This window comes from Callithrix jacchus, chromosome 8 (assembly GCF_049354715.1).
Source record: "Callithrix jacchus isolate 240 chromosome 8, calJac240_pri, whole genome shotgun sequence".
Lineage (NCBI taxonomy): Eukaryota > Metazoa > Chordata > Mammalia > Primates > Cebidae > Callithrix > Callithrix jacchus.
In genome coordinates this window covers 85131819-85154257 of record NC_133509.1, presented here as the reverse complement: position 1 = coordinate 85154257, position 22439 = coordinate 85131819, and the positions used below count along the sequence as shown (strand labels likewise).

Here is a 22439-nt window from a genome sequence, read left to right as displayed (position 1 = left end):
TTTTTTAAAAAAGACAACAGAATCTAGTAATACTGTAAATCATATAGAAGACTGCAAGACTGGTTTTATTCTACCTCACCTCCTCCCCACACCAGGTTCCTGAGCCCTCAGGGGAGAATTCATACTCTTCATCACAGTACACATCATCTCTCCATGCTAAGACCCCTTTCTTGCTTTACTTCATCATTTTTTTCCCAGATCCTCACTCCTATTTCCCAACTATTCATTCCCACCCACACTCACTTTAATATATATTTTTGTGTATATATAGTATTTTAAATATTCATAAAACATATCATGTTATAAATCTTATACTTTTTTATGCTTACTTCAGTACAAATTTTAACACTCTATTCATGCTACTGTATGAACTTTTGGCTCACTGCCTTTAGATGTTGCAAAGTATTACAGATTATGCTTTTCCCCGTATTTTTATGTATCCATTCTTCTAGTGATGGACACCTAAGTTGTCTCCAACTTCCTACTAATATTACTCTATCAATAAATATCCTTATATATTTCCTGTGCTCCATGGAATGGCTGCTCCAATCTGCACTTGCAACAACAGGGCCTGAGTGTTTCCATTTACCCGACTCCTAGCTTTCATTGGGTATCATCTCCATGTTCTATTTGTTGCCTATTTAATGAGTGTAAAGTGGCATTTCATTGCTGTTTTAATATTTGCCTCATTATCAATGAAACTTGACATTCCTTCAAAAATGTATTAGCCATTCAGGTTTCCTTTCTGAGTTGTCTATTAATATCCTTTGCCTGTTTTCTGTTTGGGAATCAGGTCTTAGTCACTTGCAAAAGTTTCCTGTATGTTCTGCATAGCAATCTTTTGTTGACTTTGACATTGTCAATATTGTCTACCAAGCTGTTCGCTTTGATTATAAAGTCTTTTGATAAATGGAATACTTAATTTTGATGTAATATGCATCAATTTTTTACTACATGGTTTATTTTGGAGCGTCCAATAAATAAGTATTTCTTCACCTCAGTTCAGAAAAATATTCTCCAGCACTTTCTTCTATTAGCTTTATACTTTTAACTTTCATATTTAGTTCTTTGACCCATCTGGAGATGACTTCTATTATGGTATTGAGTAAAAATCCAGCTCTTTCTTCAAACAGTGAACTCGTTTTTCCAAACCCCACTATTAATCCATTTATTTCTCACCAGTTTATGATGCCACCTCTATTGGCTACCAGGCTCCCATATATACATGAGTGAATTTAAACTGTTTAGTTCCACTGAGCTTTGCTCTTGAATCTGTGCAGGACCTCACCATTTTCATTGCTATAACTTTTTAGTGTGTATTGAGCCCTCTAATTTAGATCTTCTTCTTAAAAACTGACTTAAGACTGGGTGTGGTGGCTCACGCCTATAATCCCAGAACTTTGGGAGGCTGAGACAGGTGGATCACCTGAGGTCAGGAGTTTGAGACCAGCCTGGCCAACATGGTGAAACCCTGTCTCTACTAAAAATACAAAAAAATTAGCTGGGTGTGGTGGCGCATACCTGTAATCCCAGCTACTCGGGAGGCCGAGGCAGGAGAATCACTTGAACCTGGGAGGCAGAGGTTGCAGTGAGCTAAGATTGTGCCATTGCATTCCAGCCTGGGCAACAAGAGTGAGGCTGCATCTCAAAAACAAAAACTGACTTAAATCAAAATGAGACTTGATTCTTCCATATGAGTTGTAGAAAATATACCAAAAAAAAATCCTGTTGTAATTTCAATTATAATTGCACTGAGTTTGACTAATTTGTTGAGAATTCTCTACAACATTAAATCATACCATCTGTGATCATATTACATCTCTTGGTTTATACAACTTTTTCTTTATAGTTTTTAATAGACCTTTGAATTTTTCTCCAGAAAGGTCTTTGTATTCTGGTGGCTAATTATTGAAGATTTTTATTTTGCTATTGTGAATGGCATATTATTTTAAAACTTATATTTCCTAGTTGGAATTACTGGTTTTAAGAAATGCTATTGATTTTTTAAGATTTAAAAATGTTGTTACATAATATGATACCTACAAAAGAAGGTATAATGTGATACCTCCTTTCCTAATTGAATATCCTTTATTTCTTTCTGTTGCCTGACTGCCCTGGCCAGAACTTCCAATACTATGTTGAATAGGAGTGGCGAGAGAGGGCATCCTTGTCTTGTGCTGGTTTTCAAAGGTAATGCTTCCAGTTTTTGCCCATTCAGTATGATATTGGCTGTGGGTTTGTCATAAATAGCACTTATTATTTTGAGATAAGTTCCATCGATACCTAGTTTATTAAGAATTTTTAGCATGAAAGGCTGCCGAATTTTGTCGAAGGCCTTTTCTGCGTCTATTGAGATAATCAGGTTGTTTTTGTCATTGGTTCTGTCTATGTAATGGATTACATTTATTGATTTGCATATGTTGAACTAGCCTTGTATCCCAGGTTGACCTGATCATGGTGGATAAGCTTTTTGATGTACTGCTGGATTCTGTTTGCCAGTATTTTATTGAGGATTTTCGCATTGATGTTCATCAGGGATACTGGCCTGAAATTTTCTTTTTTAGTTGTGTCTCTGCCAGCTTTTAGTATCAGGATGATGCTGGCCTCATAAAATGAGTAAGGAAGGATTCCCTCTTTTTCTATTGTTTGGAATAGTTTCAGAAGGAATGATACCAGCTCCTCTTTTTACCTCTGGTAGAATTTGGCTGTAAATCCATCTGGTCCTGGACTTCTTTGGTTGGTAGGCTATTAACTGCTGCCTCAATTTCAGAACTTGTTATTGGTCTATTTGGGGATTTGACTTCTTCCTGGTTTAGTCTTGGAAGGGTGTATGTGTCTAGGAATTTATCTGTTTCTTCTAGATTTTCTAGTTTATTTGCATAGAGATGTTTCTAGTATTCTCTGATGGTAGATAGTATTTCTGCGGGATCAGTGGTGATATCCCCTTTATCATTTTTTATTGCATCTATTTGATTCTTCTCTCTTTTCTTATTAGTTTGGCTGGCGATCTATCTATTTTGTTGATCTTTTCATAAAACCACCTCCTGGATTCATTGATTTTTTGAAGGGTTTTTCATGTCTCTATCTCCTTCAGTTCTGCTCTGATCTTAGTAGTTGTGCGGTTCTGAGTTTCTTAATCCTGAGTTCTAATTTGATTGCACTGTGGTCTGAGAGACCGTTTGTTATTATTTCCATTCTTTTGCATTTGCTGAGGAATGTTTTATTTCCAATTATGTGGTCAATTTTAGAATAAGTGCAATGTGGTGCTGAGAAGAATGTATATTCTGTTGATTTGGAGTGGAGATTTCTGTAGATGTCTATTAAAGTTTACTTGGTCCAGAGTCAAGTTCAAGTCCTGGATATCTTTGTTAACTTTCTGTCTTGTTGATCTGTCTAATATTGACAGTATGGTGTTAAAGTCTCCCACTATTATTGTGTGGGAGTCTAAGTCTCTTTGTAGGTCTCTAAGAACTTACTATGAATCTGGGTGTTCCTGTACTGGGTGCATACATATTTAGGATAGTTATCTCTTCTTGTTGCATTGATCCCTTAGCATTATGTAATGCCTTTCTTTGTCTCTTTTGATCTTTGGTGGTTTAAACTCTGTTTTATCAGTGACTGGGATTGCAACCCTGATTTTTTTTTTTTTTTTTGCCTTCCATTTGCTTGGTAAATATTCCTCCATCCCATTATTTTGACCCTATTTGTGTCTTTGCACATGAAATGGGTTTCCTGAATGCAGCACACTGATGGGTCATGACTCTACCCAATTTGCCAGTCTGTTTCTTTTAATTGGGGCATTTAGCCCATTTACATTTAAGGTTAATATTGTTATGGATGAATTTGATCCTGCCATTATGATGCTAGTTGGTGATTTTGCCTGTTAGTTGATGGCAGTTTCTTCATAGCAATGATAGTCTTTATAATTTGGTATGTTTTTGCAGTGGCTGGTACATGGAAAGTGCCCTTTTCGTGTTTAGTGCTTCCTTCAGGAGCTCTTGTAAGGCAGGCCTGGTGGTGAAAAAAAAATCTCTCAGCATTTGCTTGTCTGTAAAGAATTTTTATTTCTCCTTTGCTTATGAAGCTTAGTTTGGCTGGATATGAAATTCTGGGTTGAAAATTCTCTTCTTTTTCTTTGAGACAGAGTCTTACTCTGTCGCCAGGTTGGAGCTCAGTGGCGAGATCTTGGCTCACTGCAACTTCTGCCTCCTAAGTTCAAGCAATTCTCCTGCCTCAGCCTCCTGAGTAGCTGGGACTGCATGCACATGGCACCACACGCAGCTAATTTTTGTATTTTTAGTAGAGACAGGGTTTTACTATGTTGACCAGGATGGTCTCGATCTCTTGACCTCATGATCTGCCTGCCTTGGCCTCCCAAAGTACAGGGAATACAGGCTTGAGCCATCATGCCTGGCCCAATTATTTTCTTTAAGAATTTTGAATATTGGCTCCCACTCTCTTCTGCCTTGTAGGGTTTCTGCCAAGAGATCCACTGTTAGTCTGATGGGCTTCCCTTGTGGATAACCCGACCTTTCTCTCTGGCTGCCCTTGATATTTTTTCCTTCATTTCAACCTTGGTGAAAGGGATCATTATGTGTCTTGGGGTTGCTCTTCTCATGTAGTATCTTTGTGGTGTCCTCTATATTTCCTGAATTTGAATGTTGGCCTGCCTTGCTAGGTTGGTGAAGTTCTCCTGGATAATATCCTGAAGTGTGTTTTCCAACTTGGTTTCATTCTCCCCATCACTATCAGGTACACCAATCAAACGTAGATTTGGTCTTTTCACATAGTCCTGTCTTTCTTGAAGGCTTTATTAGTTTATTTTCACTCTTTTTTCTCTAATTTTGTCTGCTCACTTTATTTCATTGAGTTGATCTTCATTTTCTGATATCCTTTCTTCCACTTGACTGAGTCAACTATTGATACTTGTGTATGCTTCATAAAGTTCTCGTGCTGTGTTTTTCAGCTCCATCAAGTCATTTATGTTCTTCTCTAAACTGATTATTCTAGTTGGCAATTTGTCTAACCTGTTTTCAAGATTCTTAGCTTCCTTGCATTGGGTTAGAACATGCTTCTTTAGCTTGGAGGAGTTTATTATCCACCTTCTGAAGCCTACTTCTGTCAATTTATCAAACTCATTCTCCGTCCAGTTTTGTTCCCTTCCTTGCAAGGAGTTGTGATCCTTTGGAGGAGAAGAGGCATCCTGGTTTCTGGAATTTTCAGCCTTTTGCACTGGTTTCTCCCCATCTTCATGGATTTATCTACCTTTGGTCTTTGACATCAGCGACCTTTGGAGGTGGTCTCTGACTGGATGTCTTTTTTGTTGATGTTAATACTATTCCTTTTTGTTTGTTAGTTTCCTTCTAAAAGGCCCTTCTGCTGCAAGTCTGCTAGAGATTGCTGGAGGTCCACTCCGAATCCTGTTTGCCTGGATATCACCAGTGGAGGCTGCAGAACAGCAAAGATTGCTGCCTATTCTTTCCTCTGGAAGCTTTGTCCCAGAGGGGCACCCACCAGATGCCAGCCAGAGCTCTCCTGTAAGAGGTGTCTGTCAGCCCCTACTGGAAGGTGTCTCCCAGTCAGGACACACAGAGGTCAGGGAGCCACTTGAGGAGGCAGTCTGTCCCTTATCAGAGCTCAAATGCTGTGCTGGGAGAGCCACTACTCTCTTCAGAGCTGCCGGGCAGGGATGTTTAAGTCTGCTGAAGCTGTGGCCACAGCTGCCCCTTCCCCCAGGTTCTCTGTCCCAGGGAGGTAGGGGTCTTATCTTCAAGTCCCTGACTGGGACTGCTACCTTTTTTTCAGAGATGCCCTGCCCAGAGAGGAGGGAATCTAGAGAGGCAGTCTGGCTGCAGTGGCCTTGCTGAGCGGAGGTGGGCTCCACCCGGTTCAAACTTCCTGGCAGCTCTATTTACACTGTGAGGGTAAAACCACTTGCCCAAGCTTCAGCAATAGTGGATGCCCCTCCCCCAGCAAGCTTGAGTGTCCCAGGTCAAGCTCAGACTTCTGTGCTGGCAGTGAGGCTTCAGTGTATCTTAGCTTGCTGAGCTCCACGGGGGTGGGACCCACCGAGCCAGACCACTTTGCTCCCTGGCTTCAGCCCCCTTTCTAGGGGAGTGAACAGTTCTGTCTTGCTGATATTCCAGGTACCACTGGGGTATGAAAAACCTCCTGCAGCTAGGTCAGTGTCTGCCCAAATGGCTGCCCAGTTTTGTGCTGAAACCCAGGGCCCTGGCGGTGTAGGCACTGGAGGGAATCTCCTGGTCTTTGGGTTGTAAAGACCATGGGAAAAACACAGTATCTGGGCCTGAGTGCACAGTACAGTCCCTAATGGCTTCCCTTGGCTAGGAGAGGGAGTTCCCTGACCCCTTGTGTTTCCCAGGTAAGGCAACACCCCACACTGCTTTGGCTCACCCTTCTTGGGCTGCACCCACTGTCCAACCAGTCCCAATGAAGTGAACCAGTTTCAACTGGAAAAGCAGAAATCACCCACCTTCTGCATCGATGTCACTGGGAGCTGAAGACTAGAGCTGTTCCTATTCAGCCATCTTGCCAGCCCCCTATTCTAAATAATTATTATTGACTTCAAGTCTCACAAAATTATAGACACTTGTTTTCTTTCATTTAATATGTGCCTGATGTATCTTTTTCCATCCCTTTATTTTCAAATGAACACATTCTTATGTTTTAATACATCTCATAAGAAAGATGTGGCTGGATGTTTAATTTTTGTACATAAATGAGACTGGGCCCAGGAACCAGAATGCCTAATTCATCTTTCATTTCCACATTTCTTTTTTTTTCAAATGATTCTTAAAAATTCTATTTCCCCATTTCTATCTCTTTCTATCTTGCATCAAATAGCACAAAATAGGTAAAAAAAAAAAATGTTTCCTCAATGAAATAAAAATAAAAAAAGAAGGAAACATGACCCTAATTAACATACCTGGTTATAATCTTCAGGAAAATCTAGTAAGAATTTACTATCATTTAACCCTCACTCACCTGAAATGGCTTCAGAAATGTTTCCTCCATTGCCAGTCTGCCATACTCAGTGAAAAGCTAGAAGGAAAATTACACACCCACACACACCCCAACACACACACACACACACACAGAGAGAGAGAGAGAGAGAGAAAGAGAGAGAGAGAGAACTTTAGCTTCTGCAAAGTTTTAATTCCTGCTTTTCATTCACTTTTCCCCCTAGCTAAAACAGAATATCATATTATTAAGGTTATAATAACCATTTTCAGGAAATAAGCATTGGACAGGTAAAGCAGAGCCATGTTAATTAGACATTTAAGAATAAAAGACATGGCCTGGTGTGGTGGCTCACGCCTGTAATCCCAAGCACTTTGGGAGGCCAAGGCGGGTGGATCATGATATCAAAAGATTGAAACCTGCCTGACCAACATGGTGAAACCTCGTCTCTACCAAAAATACAAAAATTAGATGGGCGTGGTGGCACATGCCTGTAATCCCACCTACTCGGGAAGCTGAAGCAGGAGAATTGCTGAAACCTGGTAGGTGGAGGTTGCTGTGAGCCGAGATTGTGCCACTGAACTCCAGCCTGGCGACAGAGTGAGACTCTGTCTCAAAAAAAAAAGATAGTAAAAGACATAAAGTGAATTTAAAAAATAAAATTTCCATTTTACTAACACATTTTATATTTTAAAATTAATACCTTTTATATCTAGAATGTGGGTTAATTTTTTGTGGGGGACAAAAGGGAAGAAGGAAACATGCTAAATGACCTTGTGAAGCAGAACTTGCATAAATTAGACCAGAGAGACTTAAACTATGTAGGACACATTTACAAAAGTTGTTGCCTGAGGACATTTAATGGTGCAATGGCTTGGATTAAATACTGCTTGGAGAGAGGAAGGAGCCTAGAGCACAGTCAGATGACAGATATATTTTTTTTTGAGACAAAGTTTCACTCTGTCTCCCAGGCTGGAGTGCAGTGATGTGATCACAGCTCACTGCAGCCTTGACCTTCAGGCTCAAGTGATCCCCCCACCTCAGTAGCTGGGAGGGCTACTATTTTTTTTTTTAAGAGACAGAGTCTCACGATGTTGCCCAGCTTGGTCTTTAATTCCTGGGTTCAAGTGATCCTCCTGCCTCCACCTCTCAAAGTGCTGGGATTATAGCATGGGCCACTATGCCCAGCTCAGACTACTGGATTTTTATAAATTCTATTCACATTCTACTACTAATTGGCCATGAGTTTCAGCAAGTCATTTATTTCCTTCAGCCTCATTTTACTTATAAAACACAAAGGATAAATTGAATGTCACTGAGGTCTCCTTCAGACCTAAAATAGAATTCTATGAGTTATCAAGTAGCCCCTCCTAGTTCTTAGGTATAAAGTGGTTGACAGGAAAAAAATGTGGCATATAACGGATACCATACTAACAATTATTAAATCTCTTACCTTAATATTTCAACTTCACATTTTAGGTAATTTTTAACCCAAAGATTCTCTAATTTGCTGTATATTTTCATATATACAGGGATAATAGCAAGTAGCTTTACAGAAACAAAGGAATTTGAAATTTTAATTAGAGAGAATATAACCATACAGGGCCAGAACAAGATATCTAGAAATAGGATATCCCCCATCTGATTATGTTTTTAAATCATTCCCCAAAGTTCTGCTATACATGTTCCAAAGACTACCAGATATACAAGTAAGAATATAAATATTGTTACCTGGAGGTGCTGAAGATCATCCTCCTGGACATTTTGGGATAAGTTATATACCTTGATAAAGAAATAACATCACAATGATAAGATAATTAGCATCATCCTAAGCACTTACTTCATCATTTTCTACTATCAGTTATCACAAAAATGAACTCTTTTGCATATACATTTACGTGATGATATTTATAAGACCTTGAGAGAGAAATAAAAGAAGCTTGAGAAACAATAAGGAATGTACAATGATCATAAAATAGTTCCAGAAATACAGTGGTCACCTGCTCTGGAGACAGACTATTACAATTATTTTATGAAGCTAATTTAGCAAGTAGTAAAAAAAATCATTCTTCCAAGCAAAACAAAATAATAATAATCTAAATCTCAGCAAGCCATATGGAAAATTTTGTTTTGAAAAATCATATTGACTTCATCACAATTAATCATTTTATTTATGTCTATACAGAGTTTCATCACATGAAAGTGAGGTTCTGAATATCATGCTCACATCCTTATACATATACATTGCTGCTTCATGAACCAATCACAGCATTAAGATGACATTTTCTGAGGGGAAATACCATTAACTTCAAAGAAAAGTTAAGGAGGCATATATGTTTATGTACTGATACAAAGAGAAGACTTTGTATACTTATTTAAATAACAGATCATCATTTCTCATATAATAAAAAAGTCATTACTAAGGAGTTAGCAGGTTTTTCTATGAAAATATTCAATGTATTCAGGTCAAATATAAATAATGAGTAATACCGAAAAGCAGAGTCCATGTGGTTTAAATAGGCTTGTACAAATATGGCTTACACTGTGAATTATGAATAAATTAGATATTAAGTCAGTATTTTAAAGGCTTATACAATGTGTATATTCTAAAAGTTATATTGTACATGATAAATACATATAATTTTTACTTGTCAATTGAAAGAAAAGTCAATTTTTAAAAGTTGATTAATCATAGGTTTTAACCATGACTTTTTTAATGGCTTTAAAAGTCCTTTATTTAATAAATTTAGTCTTTCCTTCCTCCTTCTGTTTATCCTGTCTTGGTTGTCCTAATACCCTTGTTGCTGGTCCACTAGCTCCATTCTCTATGCTCGCTTATAATTTCAGCCTTGACTCGCTCATCCTGACTACTTTGCCTTTCCTGCCTTTTTAAGCTATCTTACCTTTTTTTAATTGCTCTGTCCTGTTCTTTGGCTACTCTCTCTTTTTGCTTTTGCCAGTGAATTGAAAATATCTAAAATCAGTATTAAAATATTTTATGCTATGGGTTCTATGCTATGGTTCTAATAAAACTCTTCAAGGATTTTCAGGACAATTTAGAAAGCCCACAATAACCTCAAAAATAAGACTTTTAAAAAAGTGAAAGAAAGAAGGAAAGGAAAGAAAGACAAATTTTATATACAAGGTATTTACTTTCCTAAATATACATTAAGGTATTTTTAAAAGCTAAGAATGTATGTAAATATTTTTACATGTAGGAATGTTTCTAATGGCTATGTAGAACAAAATTTATTTTATAAATCCTGTTTCATTAAACTTACTTCTAATAGATGGTCTCAATGTATATTCATATAAGATTTATGTTACTGAGTTTATTACAGGCTTTAAACACATTTTCAAAAACCCCAATAAGATAATATGACCTTTTCTAACTAAAGCAGTCAATTTGAAAGTTTGTCAGTAACTAGACAACGGTAACAAAAACAATTCTACTCTTATAGAAATCACAAGAACTGGTATGCTAATTGAGCCAAATAATATATATGATTTACAATTTCTGTTGTTTATCTCATTATGATATATATGTAGAAACACATATGCTCATAATTTTCAGTTAAAGAAACATCATGAAAAGGAATTTATTTTATTTCTTACCTGTATTGAGCTGATCATTGTGCTAAGGGCAAATACTGTGGCTGAATCTCTCAAAGTTGACTGACTATCAAAGGTTCCCTGAGTATCCATCAATAACACTGCAACCTACAGGCAAGAAAAGTACATTGTTGATATTTTATAGAACATGTATGTCTTCAGGGTTACCACAATGTTAATATCATCAGAACTAAAGCAAACAATTATCAATGAATACTATTTTAGAAAATTTCTTACATATGCCATGAATGCCACAGAACAGAAAAATATTCATTAACTGCTGATTATTGTTACAAGTAAATTTTACTAGTAATTCAACATAACAGAAACTTTATGTAGCATTGAAACAATATAGAGATGTTACTTGCTGATCTGCTGTCCTATCATCCTTATAATTTTGCCTACCTTGATCACAAGAAAGGAAAACAAAGGTCATGCTATAGGATGCTATCCCACTTTAAGCTTCATGTCAAATGGCCAAAATTAATTTTCAAAAGTGCAACTTCAAGGATCCAAAAAGTAGTAACTGTTATAAGTGAAAATCAATGTTATTTAGGAGGTTAGCATCATACCTTTTTACCATCAGGTTTATTGATAAGGAAGATTTCACTCCATATCTGGATGCCTGTGGTCTCTCGTTCAGATCCGCCTCTCCAGGAAAAACCAGTCAATGGTTCATTGTAATCTCCAACCCAATCAACTGATTCCTATAAAATAATAAAGTCCATGATATGGAACCAGATATGTGTGTATAGTTTTTTCCATTCCTCCATTCTGATTCTTAACCCTCTCCAATTCTAGTTAAAAGGAAACAACATACGCACATCTATTGCATTGATAACAATCACTTTATTCATCCAAAAAATAATTACAGAGGAGCAACCATCTTTATATATCCTGAACATATAAAAATTTGGTTTTTTTATATGTTCAGGATATATAAGGATGAAAAGATATTATTGCAGACCAGAGGAAATTCACAGCCTAACAGGAGACAGACATGCAAACAAACCATTATGATGCAATAAATGCGTGCCAAAATGGAAGTACACATAATGCATAAATGGTAGCAGAGAAAGACAGTAACTAATCCTTGGTCAGGCAAGACCACATAGGAGAGCTGATGTTTGAGCTAAGACTTGAAAAATATTTAGGAATTTTCCAGGGGAGCAAATTTGGAGAAGGCATGTGGGGAGCATATTATGCTTTGGTATGCGGGGAGGAGGAAGCAAGTAGCAGCAAGAGGCTGGACAGATGCCCAGATTTTGAAAGGCCTTGCAAAGTGCCTAAGGGAGTCAGATTTTATGCTGCTGGCAATGGAAAGTTATGAAGAAGCAGAGATGAATTATAATCATAGTTCTGGTAGAAGATACCATTCTAGAAGTAGGTAGGGCTAGTTAGTAGAGAAGGGAAATTACAGCTAGGAAGGATAAAAGCGGGGGCTATAATAAAGGTCAAAAATATGATTGAGGGCCTGACCAGGGCCAGGACAGTGGGAAGGAATAGACAAGTACCCATACAAGTGGGATTTGAGAATCCAAAGGAAGACAGAATAGGAAAAACGATCAATTGTAAAAAGGCCAAAGATCAAGTTAGATAAGGAATGGAAAATATTCCATAGATTTAGTAAGTCAGTAATTGGTGACCTTGGTTCATAGTTGTTACCCCCATTTTGATATTTGTTACAGAGAATAAGTTATCAGTTTTTGGAAGATCTCATTAGATAATTCTCCAATCTAAAACCTTACGTTAAGGAATGCAGAGGAATGTGGGAATGGACTACTTGGACTGATAAAAAAATCTACATAAATGAATATAAAGAAAAACTTAATTATATCCTGTCTTGTTCTAAAAGGCATTTTAAACTCTTATCAAGAGTTCTTCTATGAATTTGTTCCATTATCTGGCTCACACCTATTCAATCTCACTTCTTCTTCATCTCCAATACTTAATTTGCACTCTAGGGAAGAAGGTGCACACTCTGTTTAATACATGTATCATAGCTATTCCTTGTAGTCCAGAATGTCCATTCTTCCTTTTCTGATCCAGATCTGCACATCTTCAAAATCTATTCTAACTCCCAATATCTCTGTGAAGCTTTCTCCAGTTACTCTGGCCTAATACGCCCTTCCCTGAACCACACTTAGAAATATATCGATCAGGCTGGGCGCAGTGGCTCATGCCTGTAATCTCAGCACTTGGGAGACCGAGGCAGGTGGATCACTTGAGGCCAGGAGTTCGAGACCAGCCTGGGCCACATGGTGAAACCCTGTCCCTACTAAAAATACAACATATTAGCCAGGCATGGTGGCACATGCTTGTAATCCCAGCTACTTTGGAGGCTAAGGTAGAAGAATCCTTCAACCTGGGAGGCAGAGTCGCAGTGAGCCAAGATTGTGCCATTGCACTCCAGCCTGGATGACAAGAGTGAAACTCCATCTCAAAAAAAAAAACAGGCTGGGCACAGTGGCTCACGCCTGTAATCCCAACACTTTGGGAACCCAAGGCAGGCGGATCACGAGGTCAGGAGATCAAGACCGTCCTGGCCAACATGGTGAAACCTCGTATCTACTAAAAATACAAAAAAATTATCTGGGCATGGTGGTGCATTCCTGTAATCCCAGCTACTCAGGAGGCTGAGGCAGGAGAATTGCTTGAACCCAGGAGATGGAGATTGCAGTGAGCCAAGATCGTGCCACCACACTACAGCCTGGGTGACAGTGCAAGACTGTTTCAAAAAACAAAACAAAATAAAACAAAAACAATGAAATATATTGATCACCATGTAATGATCCTCTAAATATTTCACCTATCTTAATTTTATCTCCTTCGCCAAACCATGAGATGTCTAAGTGCAAAATTTATGGTATGTTTTATTTGGTATCCACCATAGTGTCTAGCACAATCTAGGACATTTAGCAGTATAGTACTTACTATTGAGGTAGAAATTGAAATTTGTCCAATAAGGTATTACCTGGAAAAATGTCTTGGGATGCATACTTCAATGAATAAATTGTGACTATTATTAATTAGCATAATACATTTCTATAATGTTAACTCTGCATTAATAACCTACATTGAGATACTCATAAAAACCCTAAGCCTGAAAAATAACCTTGAAAGACAAGGAAAACATTCACAAATAGTTACTTTGGCAGAGCTAAAATTTAGCTTGTTTCATTAGTTCAAGCATGCACTCAAATATTTCTTCAAAAATCGCATATTGATTACTATGTGGCAGGTAAAAGATAAGCTTATAAAAGATAACGGTGTTCCAGCTAAGAATAAAATAGTCACATTTAAAATTCTGCCATTCTAATATGAATGATAATTATATATGCAGAAAAAAAGTAGAATTTTATCTTAACAAGTCAATGATACATGTTCTTATGTAAGAAACTGCAAAACAAGTATTCATATTCTCTCTTGCTTTCTGAATGCTCTGCTAGGTGCAGAAAAAGAAAAACAAAAAACAAATTTGGCACACTTTAATCTGAGCAAATTCTATTTAACACAACCTACATGACAAGTGGTATTGAATATTCCATCCTGATATTTATTTAGCACTTAAAACTATGAATATGCCAAAAATTATATAATCCCCAAAAATATAAAGTATATTGATTTTGTTCATTAAATTTTCCCACCTGTGTTAGGTAGCTAATGGTAGTATGCTAGAAATAAGGATTGGTAAGACTTTTGTTTGATTTCAAAGCCTTAATTCTTTTGGTAGTTTTGTTCCTGTTTTGTTTGAACTGAAGTTAGAGATAAAAGATGTTAAAGTTAACATTATAAAATTGATCAAAAATACTCCAAGTATAAGGCTGGGTAAAATGAATCGTGCCTGTAACCCCAGCACCTTGGAAGGCCAAGGAGGGCAGATTGCTTAAGCCCAGCAGTTCAAGACCAGCCTAGCCAACATGGCAAAACCACATCTCTGAAAAAGATTAGCCAGGTGTGGTAGTTCACGCCTGCAGTCCCAGCTACTCAAGAGGCTGGGGTGGGAGGATCACCGGACCCTGGGGAGGTTGAGGTTGCAATGAGTCATGATTGTGCCACTGCACTCTACCCTGGGCGATAGAGTGAGACTTTGTCTTAAAAAAAAAACCATCCAAGTATAAAATATCACTCTAAAATGGACATTATGATATAAATACATAATAGAAAGTTCTTTGGGTAGTTTGTCCATTTTGCTTCAACATTCATATTTCCATCAGAATTGCCATGGGTAAGGAAAAAATATTAGAATAAGTTTTCCATTTTCAACCTTCTGTTAAAGTCCAATCTCCTATTTATCCTTCAGCTTTTGGGTTGGCCTAGGTCCGTTAAAATCTCACTTCTGTGTCATGCTGTTGTCTCAAACATTATGACACTGTCAGTTGCCTCTGGGGGTGGAGTGAGGGTGACAACTGTCTGGGAAATGACAACAGGTAACTTTCTGAGTTAATGGTAATGTTCTCTATCTTGACAGAGTTGGGGGCTATACATGTATATGCATTTGTCAAAAATCAGCAAATGTACATTTAAGGTATCTGTATTTCATTGTATAGAAACTTCATCTCAAAAGAAAAAAACTAAAGTATTAATCTATGCATATAATAATGATGCATATGGAAATATGGAAAAGTGTACTGACATCAGCAATTTACTTTCAAATGCATCAAAAAATAATTTGGAGTGATGGCTGGAAAGAGGAATGAATAGATGGAGACATAAGTTATACAGCAGGAATCCTAATGCTAATGGTAGAATCCAGGTGGTAGATAACAAGATGTTTAGTATATAATTCTTTTAACTTTGTTATATGCTTGAAATATGTCATACTAAATGTTGGAAAAAGTGATTACAATACAAAAGTTATGTTAACATTTTAAACACTATGACATTTAAGTTTATAATCAGAATATTCTGTGCCAATTTTTAAAAGAATAAAATATAAGTTATATTTTAAGGGAAATGCAGCAAGTAGCTTCAGAGAAAAATGGTCTGTGTAGTTTGGTCCCCAAAGCACTGAGGTTGGAATGATTACACTGGAGCATTTCTTTAACTGGTTCATATCTAGGGTACATAATAATTGAAATGAATATTTTGAACACCACTAAACAAAAACATGAAGTGACAGAAGCACAGAAGAAAGAAAACCTTGTAAAGTACTTCCTGCATACCTGGTTGTACATGTATCTCAACATGAAGTCCATCAGAAATGATTTTCCTTTTCTAAATGCTCCAGCAACAGATACAGCAACAACTTCCTTGTCTCTGACAGCCTCCGAGAGAAGGATCCGATTTAGTGCAGTTTCATCTAACTCAAAGGAATGGTCATCTTTGACAATGAGAACTTGGACTGGTCCTGCCTTTTTCACTGGCTCCTCCTCTTCTGAGCTCCATTCATATGTCTTTTCCGAAAATCCACCTGTTGAATAGAACAGTGACTGGTTCAGCTAATCATCTCAAAGCACCTAGAAATGTATATGTACCTCTCAACTCTCAAATATCTGACACAGGAGCATACTGGAATTAGAAATGCTCATTTTATGCTGAGTGCAGTGGCTCATGCCTGCAATCCTAGCACCTTGGGAGGCTGAGGTGGGAGGATCACTTGAGCCCAGCAGTTGAGAGCACCCTGGGCAACATAGCGAGATCCTGTCTATACAAAAAAATTTTTAAATTCGCCAGGTGTGCTAGTGCGTTCCTGTGGTCCCAGCTCTCAGGAGGCAAGAGCGGGAGGCTCACTTGAGCCCAGGAGGTCAAGGTTACAGTAAGACATTATTGGGCCACTGCACTCCAGCCTGAGCAACAGAGAGAGAGAGAGAGAGAGAGAGAGAGAGAGAATAAATGTTTGTTTTAATGACATATTTTAATGTCATTCACAATATATCCCAATAGGACTTACATTTCTTCTTTCTGATCATATGACTGAATCAAAAAAATTTCAAGAAAGCTCTAAGTCAGTGCAGATGTCTCTGTGTGCTGAGTCAGAAAGAAAATCAAAGCAAAACACTCTACTTTTGGAGGAGAGGAATAAAATGGGTTTAGTTCACACTTTCTCCATCCCCTAGAAATAGCTTATTTACATAAAGGATCCTTGCAATACTTCTGAAAGCTGAACATACATAGGAAGAAATATATAGAAGGGCTCAGAATCACAGATTCTCAAGCATGTTATTGGTATTAGTATAGATGAGGAAATTAAAGCCAAAGATGTGACTGACCTTGCCCAAGAAATGGAAATGGAATTTAGAAGGAAGGAAATGGTAGATTTCCTCATATAGGAATTCTATATCTTTCACGTGTTATTTATTTCATCCTTGTAATGTTCCAGTAAGATATTTATTATTATCTGTATTTTTGACAAATGAGAAAATTAAGAATCTAATTAAATTTCCTAAGAGCACAACTATTAGAAAGTGACAGATCATAGGTCCAAGTTCCCATGGACAGTAACTGCCAAGCTAGGATTAGATTGCAAGAGTCAAAACTTTCACCCCAGATCTTTCTACTGCTATAAAAAAATTCTGCCTCTTTGGTAGCAATCAAATAACGTTTGGACAATACATACATGAGCTCATTTGCTTTGTGTCATAAGAACAGAAAGTCAATATATATACCAGTTAATTCCTCAGATAGATATATGACCTAGCCTCAAAGAAACCCTCAATAATTGCTATGGACTAAATGTCTATGTCTCCCTCCCAAATTCATATGTAGAAACCCTAATCCCCAACGTGACAAATACCTCCTTTGGGAAGCCTTAGATTAGGGTTAGATTAGGTCATGAAGGTCTCCCACAATAGAGTTAGTGCCCTTATAAGGCAATTAAGGAACCAGAGCCTCTTTTCTCTGAATTTTGAAGATACATGAAGAAAGCAGTCTATGAACCAGGAGGAAAACCCTTACAAAAAACCTAGCCCTGCTGACACTCTGATCTCACCCAGCTGCCAGAACTGTGAGAAATAAATATTTGTTGTTTAAGCCACCCAGTCTATGATTTTCTGTTACCCAAAGTGACTAAGACAATAATACTAATTTTGAAACAAACTGGACTCTTAAAAAATCTTTTATCTAAATTTTTGAAAATATCTTTAGGTAGACATTCTTCACGATGTCTATTTGATATAAAGTTTTATAACTAGATAAAAGCAAGCAATCATATCTCTTGGCATAATTTTAAATGAGTCTTCAGATCACATTGATACATATATATGTCACACTGATAACTTTATTGCTGTTCATCTATAAAATAATGCTATTGAAATACTGAAAATTTAATATATAATTTTAGTTTTATGTGAGTAGAGATAAACATACACCACTACTTTCTGAACAGTCATACAAAGCATCAGAGACAACAGATCATTGCCTATAGCCACGAATCAGAGTTATTCTCTCTACAAAGTTAAGAAAAGGTGACTTTTTTTCTGAAAGATAAGAGCTTCTATATTGCCATATCACAGGTGCCGGAATCAGAGAGCCTTTGTTTAAACCCCAGCTTTACAATTTACAATATGAAGTTGTGGAAATTATATAAAATGGTTCACTATGCTCCATTTTAAAAAGATTAATAATGGTACCAATATCAGAAAGCCTTTGTAAAGACTAAACAAAGTAGTTTTCATGAAATAAAGATTGAAGAATCTGACAAATAGTACATGTTTAATAAATGACTGATATTAATACTATTATCTATTCATGTTTGATTACAGTCCTACCTACCACCTAATTTCAGCCTCAGTACAAAGGCCCTTTTTGAGACTAGCAAATACACGTTTTATTTGATGACGCTCCTTGTCGATGATTTAATTATGATCTGAGCATACAAATGTGAATTTCAAATGCTATCTAGACATAATATTTTGGATAGAGAAAAATCTTTGGGGCAGAAAATGAGATCATAACTTTCTATAGGCTGAAATAATTGTAACAAACTACACATATACAAAAGGTACTCGAGAATGCACATAGAAATGGAATTTCTGGGTTGTAAGTTTCTCAAATATTCAACTTTAAAGCATGAAGCAAATTGTCTTTTTCTAAATGGCTGTATAAATGTTTCACTTCCACCAGCAATTTAACATCCTATTGATCCATATCCTTTCTAACACTTGGTTTTATCTGACTTCATTTTTGTCTACTGCAGAGATATAAAATGGTATCTCACTGTGGCCTCGATATACATGTCTCTAATTGCTGATATGGTAAGTATATCCTTTTATCCATTTTTCTATTAGGTGGTTTGTCTTTTTCTTACAGATTTGTTGTTCTTTATGTATATTTGAATGCCTAGCAAAAGTCTTCTAGTTTCTAAGAGCTTGCCTTTTCACTTTCCTTAAGCTCTAATTGATGAAAAGGCATTCTTAACTTTAATGTAATAGATTGTACTAATATTTTCTTTTTTCTCTTTTTCTTTCTTTCTTTCTTTTTTTTTTTTTTTTTTTTTTGAGACAGAGTTAGGCTCTTGTTACCCAGGCTGGAGTACAATGGCGCGATCTCGGCTCACAGCAACCTCCGCCTCCTGGGATCAGGCAATTCTTCTGCCTCAGCCTCCTGAGTAGCTGGGATTACAGGCACGCGCCACCATGCCCAGCTAATTTTTTGTATTTTTAGTAGAGACGGGGTTTCACCATGTTGACCAGGATGGTCTCGATCTCTTCACCTCATGATCCACCCGTCGCGGCCTCCCAAAGTGCTGGGATTACAGGCGTGAGCCACCGTGCCTGGCCAATATTTTCTTTATGGTTAACATTTCATATGCCGTGTGGTTTTTTTGTTTGTTTGTTTTTTGTTTTTGAGAGGGAGTTCCGCTCTTGTTACCCAGGCTGGAGTGCAATGGCGCGATCTCGGCTCACAGCAACCTCCGCCTCCTGGGTTCAGGCAATTCTCCTGCCTCAGCCTCCTGAGTAGCTGGGATTACAGGCATGCACCACCATGCCCAGCTAATTTTTTGTATTTTTAGTAGAGATGGGGCCATCAAATGCCATGTTTAAGAAACGATTCCCGCGGGGTGCGGTTGCTCACGCCTGTAATCCCAGAACTTTGGGAGGCCGAGGCGGGTGGATCACGAGGTCAAGAGATTGAGACCATCCTGGTCAACATAGTGAAACCCTGTCTCTGCTAAAAAAATACAAAAAATTAGCTGGGCACGGTGGCGCGTGCCTGTAATCCCAGCTACTCAGGAGGCTGAGGCAGGAGAATTGCCTGAACCCAGGAGGCAGAGGTTGCTGTGAGCCGAGATCGAGTCATTGCACTCCAGCCTGGGTAACAAGAGAGAAACTCCGTCTCAAAAAAAAGAAAAGAAAAGAAAAAGAAACGATTCCCTATACAAGATCTGAAAGATAGTCACATATATTCTTCTAGGTTTATTTGTTTTTTTGCTTTTTGAGACAGGGTCTCACTCTCTTACCCAAGCTGGAATGCAGTGGTGTGATATCAGCTCACTGCAACCTCCACCTCCTGAGTTTAATTGATCCTCCCACCTCAACCTCCCGAGTAGCTGGGACCATAAGCATGTGCCACCACCAAGTCCTCCTAATTTCTGTATTTTTTGTAGAGATGGGATCTTGCCATGTTGCTCAGGCCAGTGTCAAACTTCTGGACTCAAGTGATCCACCTGCCTTGGCCTCCCAAGGTGCAGACATGAGCCACCGTGCCCAGCCTTTTGTAAGTTTTAAAGTTTACTTTTGATATTTAAGTTCCTATTCCATCAGAAGTTGTTATCTGTAGGGTAGAAGATAGAAAGCCAATATTTTTAAATATGAGAAACAAATTTTTTCAGAGCTCTATCAAAGCCCCTTCTTTCATCAAGTGGTTCTGCCATGAGATCTTTGTCACAAGTAAAAATTTTTACACATGCACACACACACACACACACTCATTTCTGAGCTCCCAATTCTGATTCATTCATCAATTTGTCTATATGAGTATCAATATTATACAATCCTAATCAAAATAGCTTTATAAAATGTTATTGAATATGGTATGGCAAATACCTTTTATCCTTCTAAATATTATTAGTCTTGGCTTTTTAACCCTTCCCATAAGATTATTAAAATCAATCTGTTCGTTGAACTCTTTATTGAAGTTACCTCAAATTTATAGATCAATTTGAAAGGAATCAATACCTTGATGATATTAAGTCTTCCAACGCATAAACATGATCTATCTCTCCATCTATTTCTGGTCTTTAATCCCCTTCAGTAATGTCTTTATAATTTGGGGGAGTAGAAGAGGTTTATTACATTGAGTCCCAGGTGCACTGTGGTTTTTGTTGCCAACCATGACTGGTTTATTTGTTGTTGCTAATATATTTTCTAGTTGTTGTTTGGATAAAGAACTACAATTAGCTTTAATGTGTTGGCATATATTGAAGCATTTGCTAAACTTTATTATTTCCTCTAAAACTTATTAGATACTTTTGGGTTTTTTAACGTAGAAACAGAAATACAATTTCCAAAAAATCATAGTTTCCAACTTTTAAATCTTTATGTATGTCTTTTCTTTTTCTTAAATTATTAGACACTCAGTGTAATGTTGAATAGAAGGGGTGATCATGGGCATAAGTTTTTATTTCAGTAGGCATAACTTCCTGACTTTAAAGGGAGTTTTTTTTCCTATTTGGGGTTATTTTTGTTACAGGTTTGTTTGGCTTGGTTTGGTAGATACATTTTATTATATCAGATTAAATAAACCCTATGCATAGTTTACTAAGAGTTTCTATAAATCACAAACAAATAATGGATTTTATCAAAGAATCTCTTCTGCATCTATTGAGGTGATCATAGAGCTTTTCACTTATTTATACTGAAATATTAATATGTCTATGTAGCAAATAATATATATTGAATTTTTTACATAAATGTAAAAGTCTCATGGTATAGTATAATGTTGGATTCAGTTTGCTAAAATTTTGTTTAGGAATTGTGCATATATATTCATAAGTGAGTGGTCTATGACTTTTCTTTCTTATTTCGTCTGTGGTTGGTTTTATTGTAAAAGTTATGCAGTTATGCAAGCTCTGTAAATGAATTAGCAGCTGGGCATGGTAGCTCATACCTGTAATCCCAACACTTTCGGAGGCCGAGGTGGGTGGATCACTTGAGGTCAGGAGTTTGAGACCAGCTGGCCAACATGGTAAAACCCCATCTCTACTAAAAAAAATATATATATATACAAAAATTATCTGGGCATGGCGTTGCGTGCCTGTAGTCCCAGCTATTCAGGAGTTTGAGGCAGGAGAATCACTTGCACCCACAAGGCAGAGGTTGCAGTGAGCCAAGAACACATCACTGCACTCCAGCCCAGGTGACAGAGTGAGACTTCATCTTACAAAAAAAAAAAAAAAGAGTTTGTAATAAAAGATTGGAGTGAACAGTTCTTTGAAATTTTGATAGAACTCGCCTATAAAACTTTCTGGACCTGGTGTTTTCTTTGTGAGATGATTTTTAACTGTCACTTCAATTTCTTTAATAGTTATGATTGCTATTGTTATATTAGTACCAATAAAGCTTGATAGTTCTTCTTGAGATACTTCTAGTTCATTCTATCTTTCTAGGAATTTTCTTTTCACTATCTTAAAAATCAGACAAAAATCAGTAAATATGCAGAAGATATGAACAGCATCATTAGCCAGCCTTACCTATCTGACATCTAGTAATTACAGAACCACACATTCTTTTTAAGTTCATATAGAACATTTAATAAATAGCCTCTGTACTGGTTTATAAATCAGATCTCAATAAAATTCAAAGAATTATGATAATAAATAATATTTTATCTGATTATAAAGGAATTAAACTAGAAATCAGTAATAAGATATTAAGAAAATCTTTCAATGTTTGGAAATTAAGCAA

At 37.1% G+C, this 22439-nt stretch overlaps 1 protein-coding gene across 2 annotated transcripts in view; it reads right to left on the bottom strand.

The window, feature by feature from the left end:
- ATL1 (atlastin GTPase 1) overlaps positions 1–22439 on the bottom strand; it is an 88314-nt gene that overhangs the window by 39291 nt on the left and 26584 nt on the right. For both annotated transcript variants that reach the window (XM_009006018.5, XM_035260468.3), the window contains exons 2-6: positions 15759–16006; positions 11166–11300; positions 10597–10701; positions 8713–8763; positions 7006–7062 (exon numbers count right to left, since the gene is read on the bottom strand). In XM_009006018.5, coding sequence (XP_009004266.1) covers positions 7006–7062; positions 8713–8763; positions 10597–10701; positions 11166–11300; positions 15759–16006 — 596 coding nt within the window. The remainder of the gene's footprint in view (positions 1–7005; positions 7063–8712; positions 8764–10596; positions 10702–11165; positions 11301–15758; positions 16007–22439) is intronic.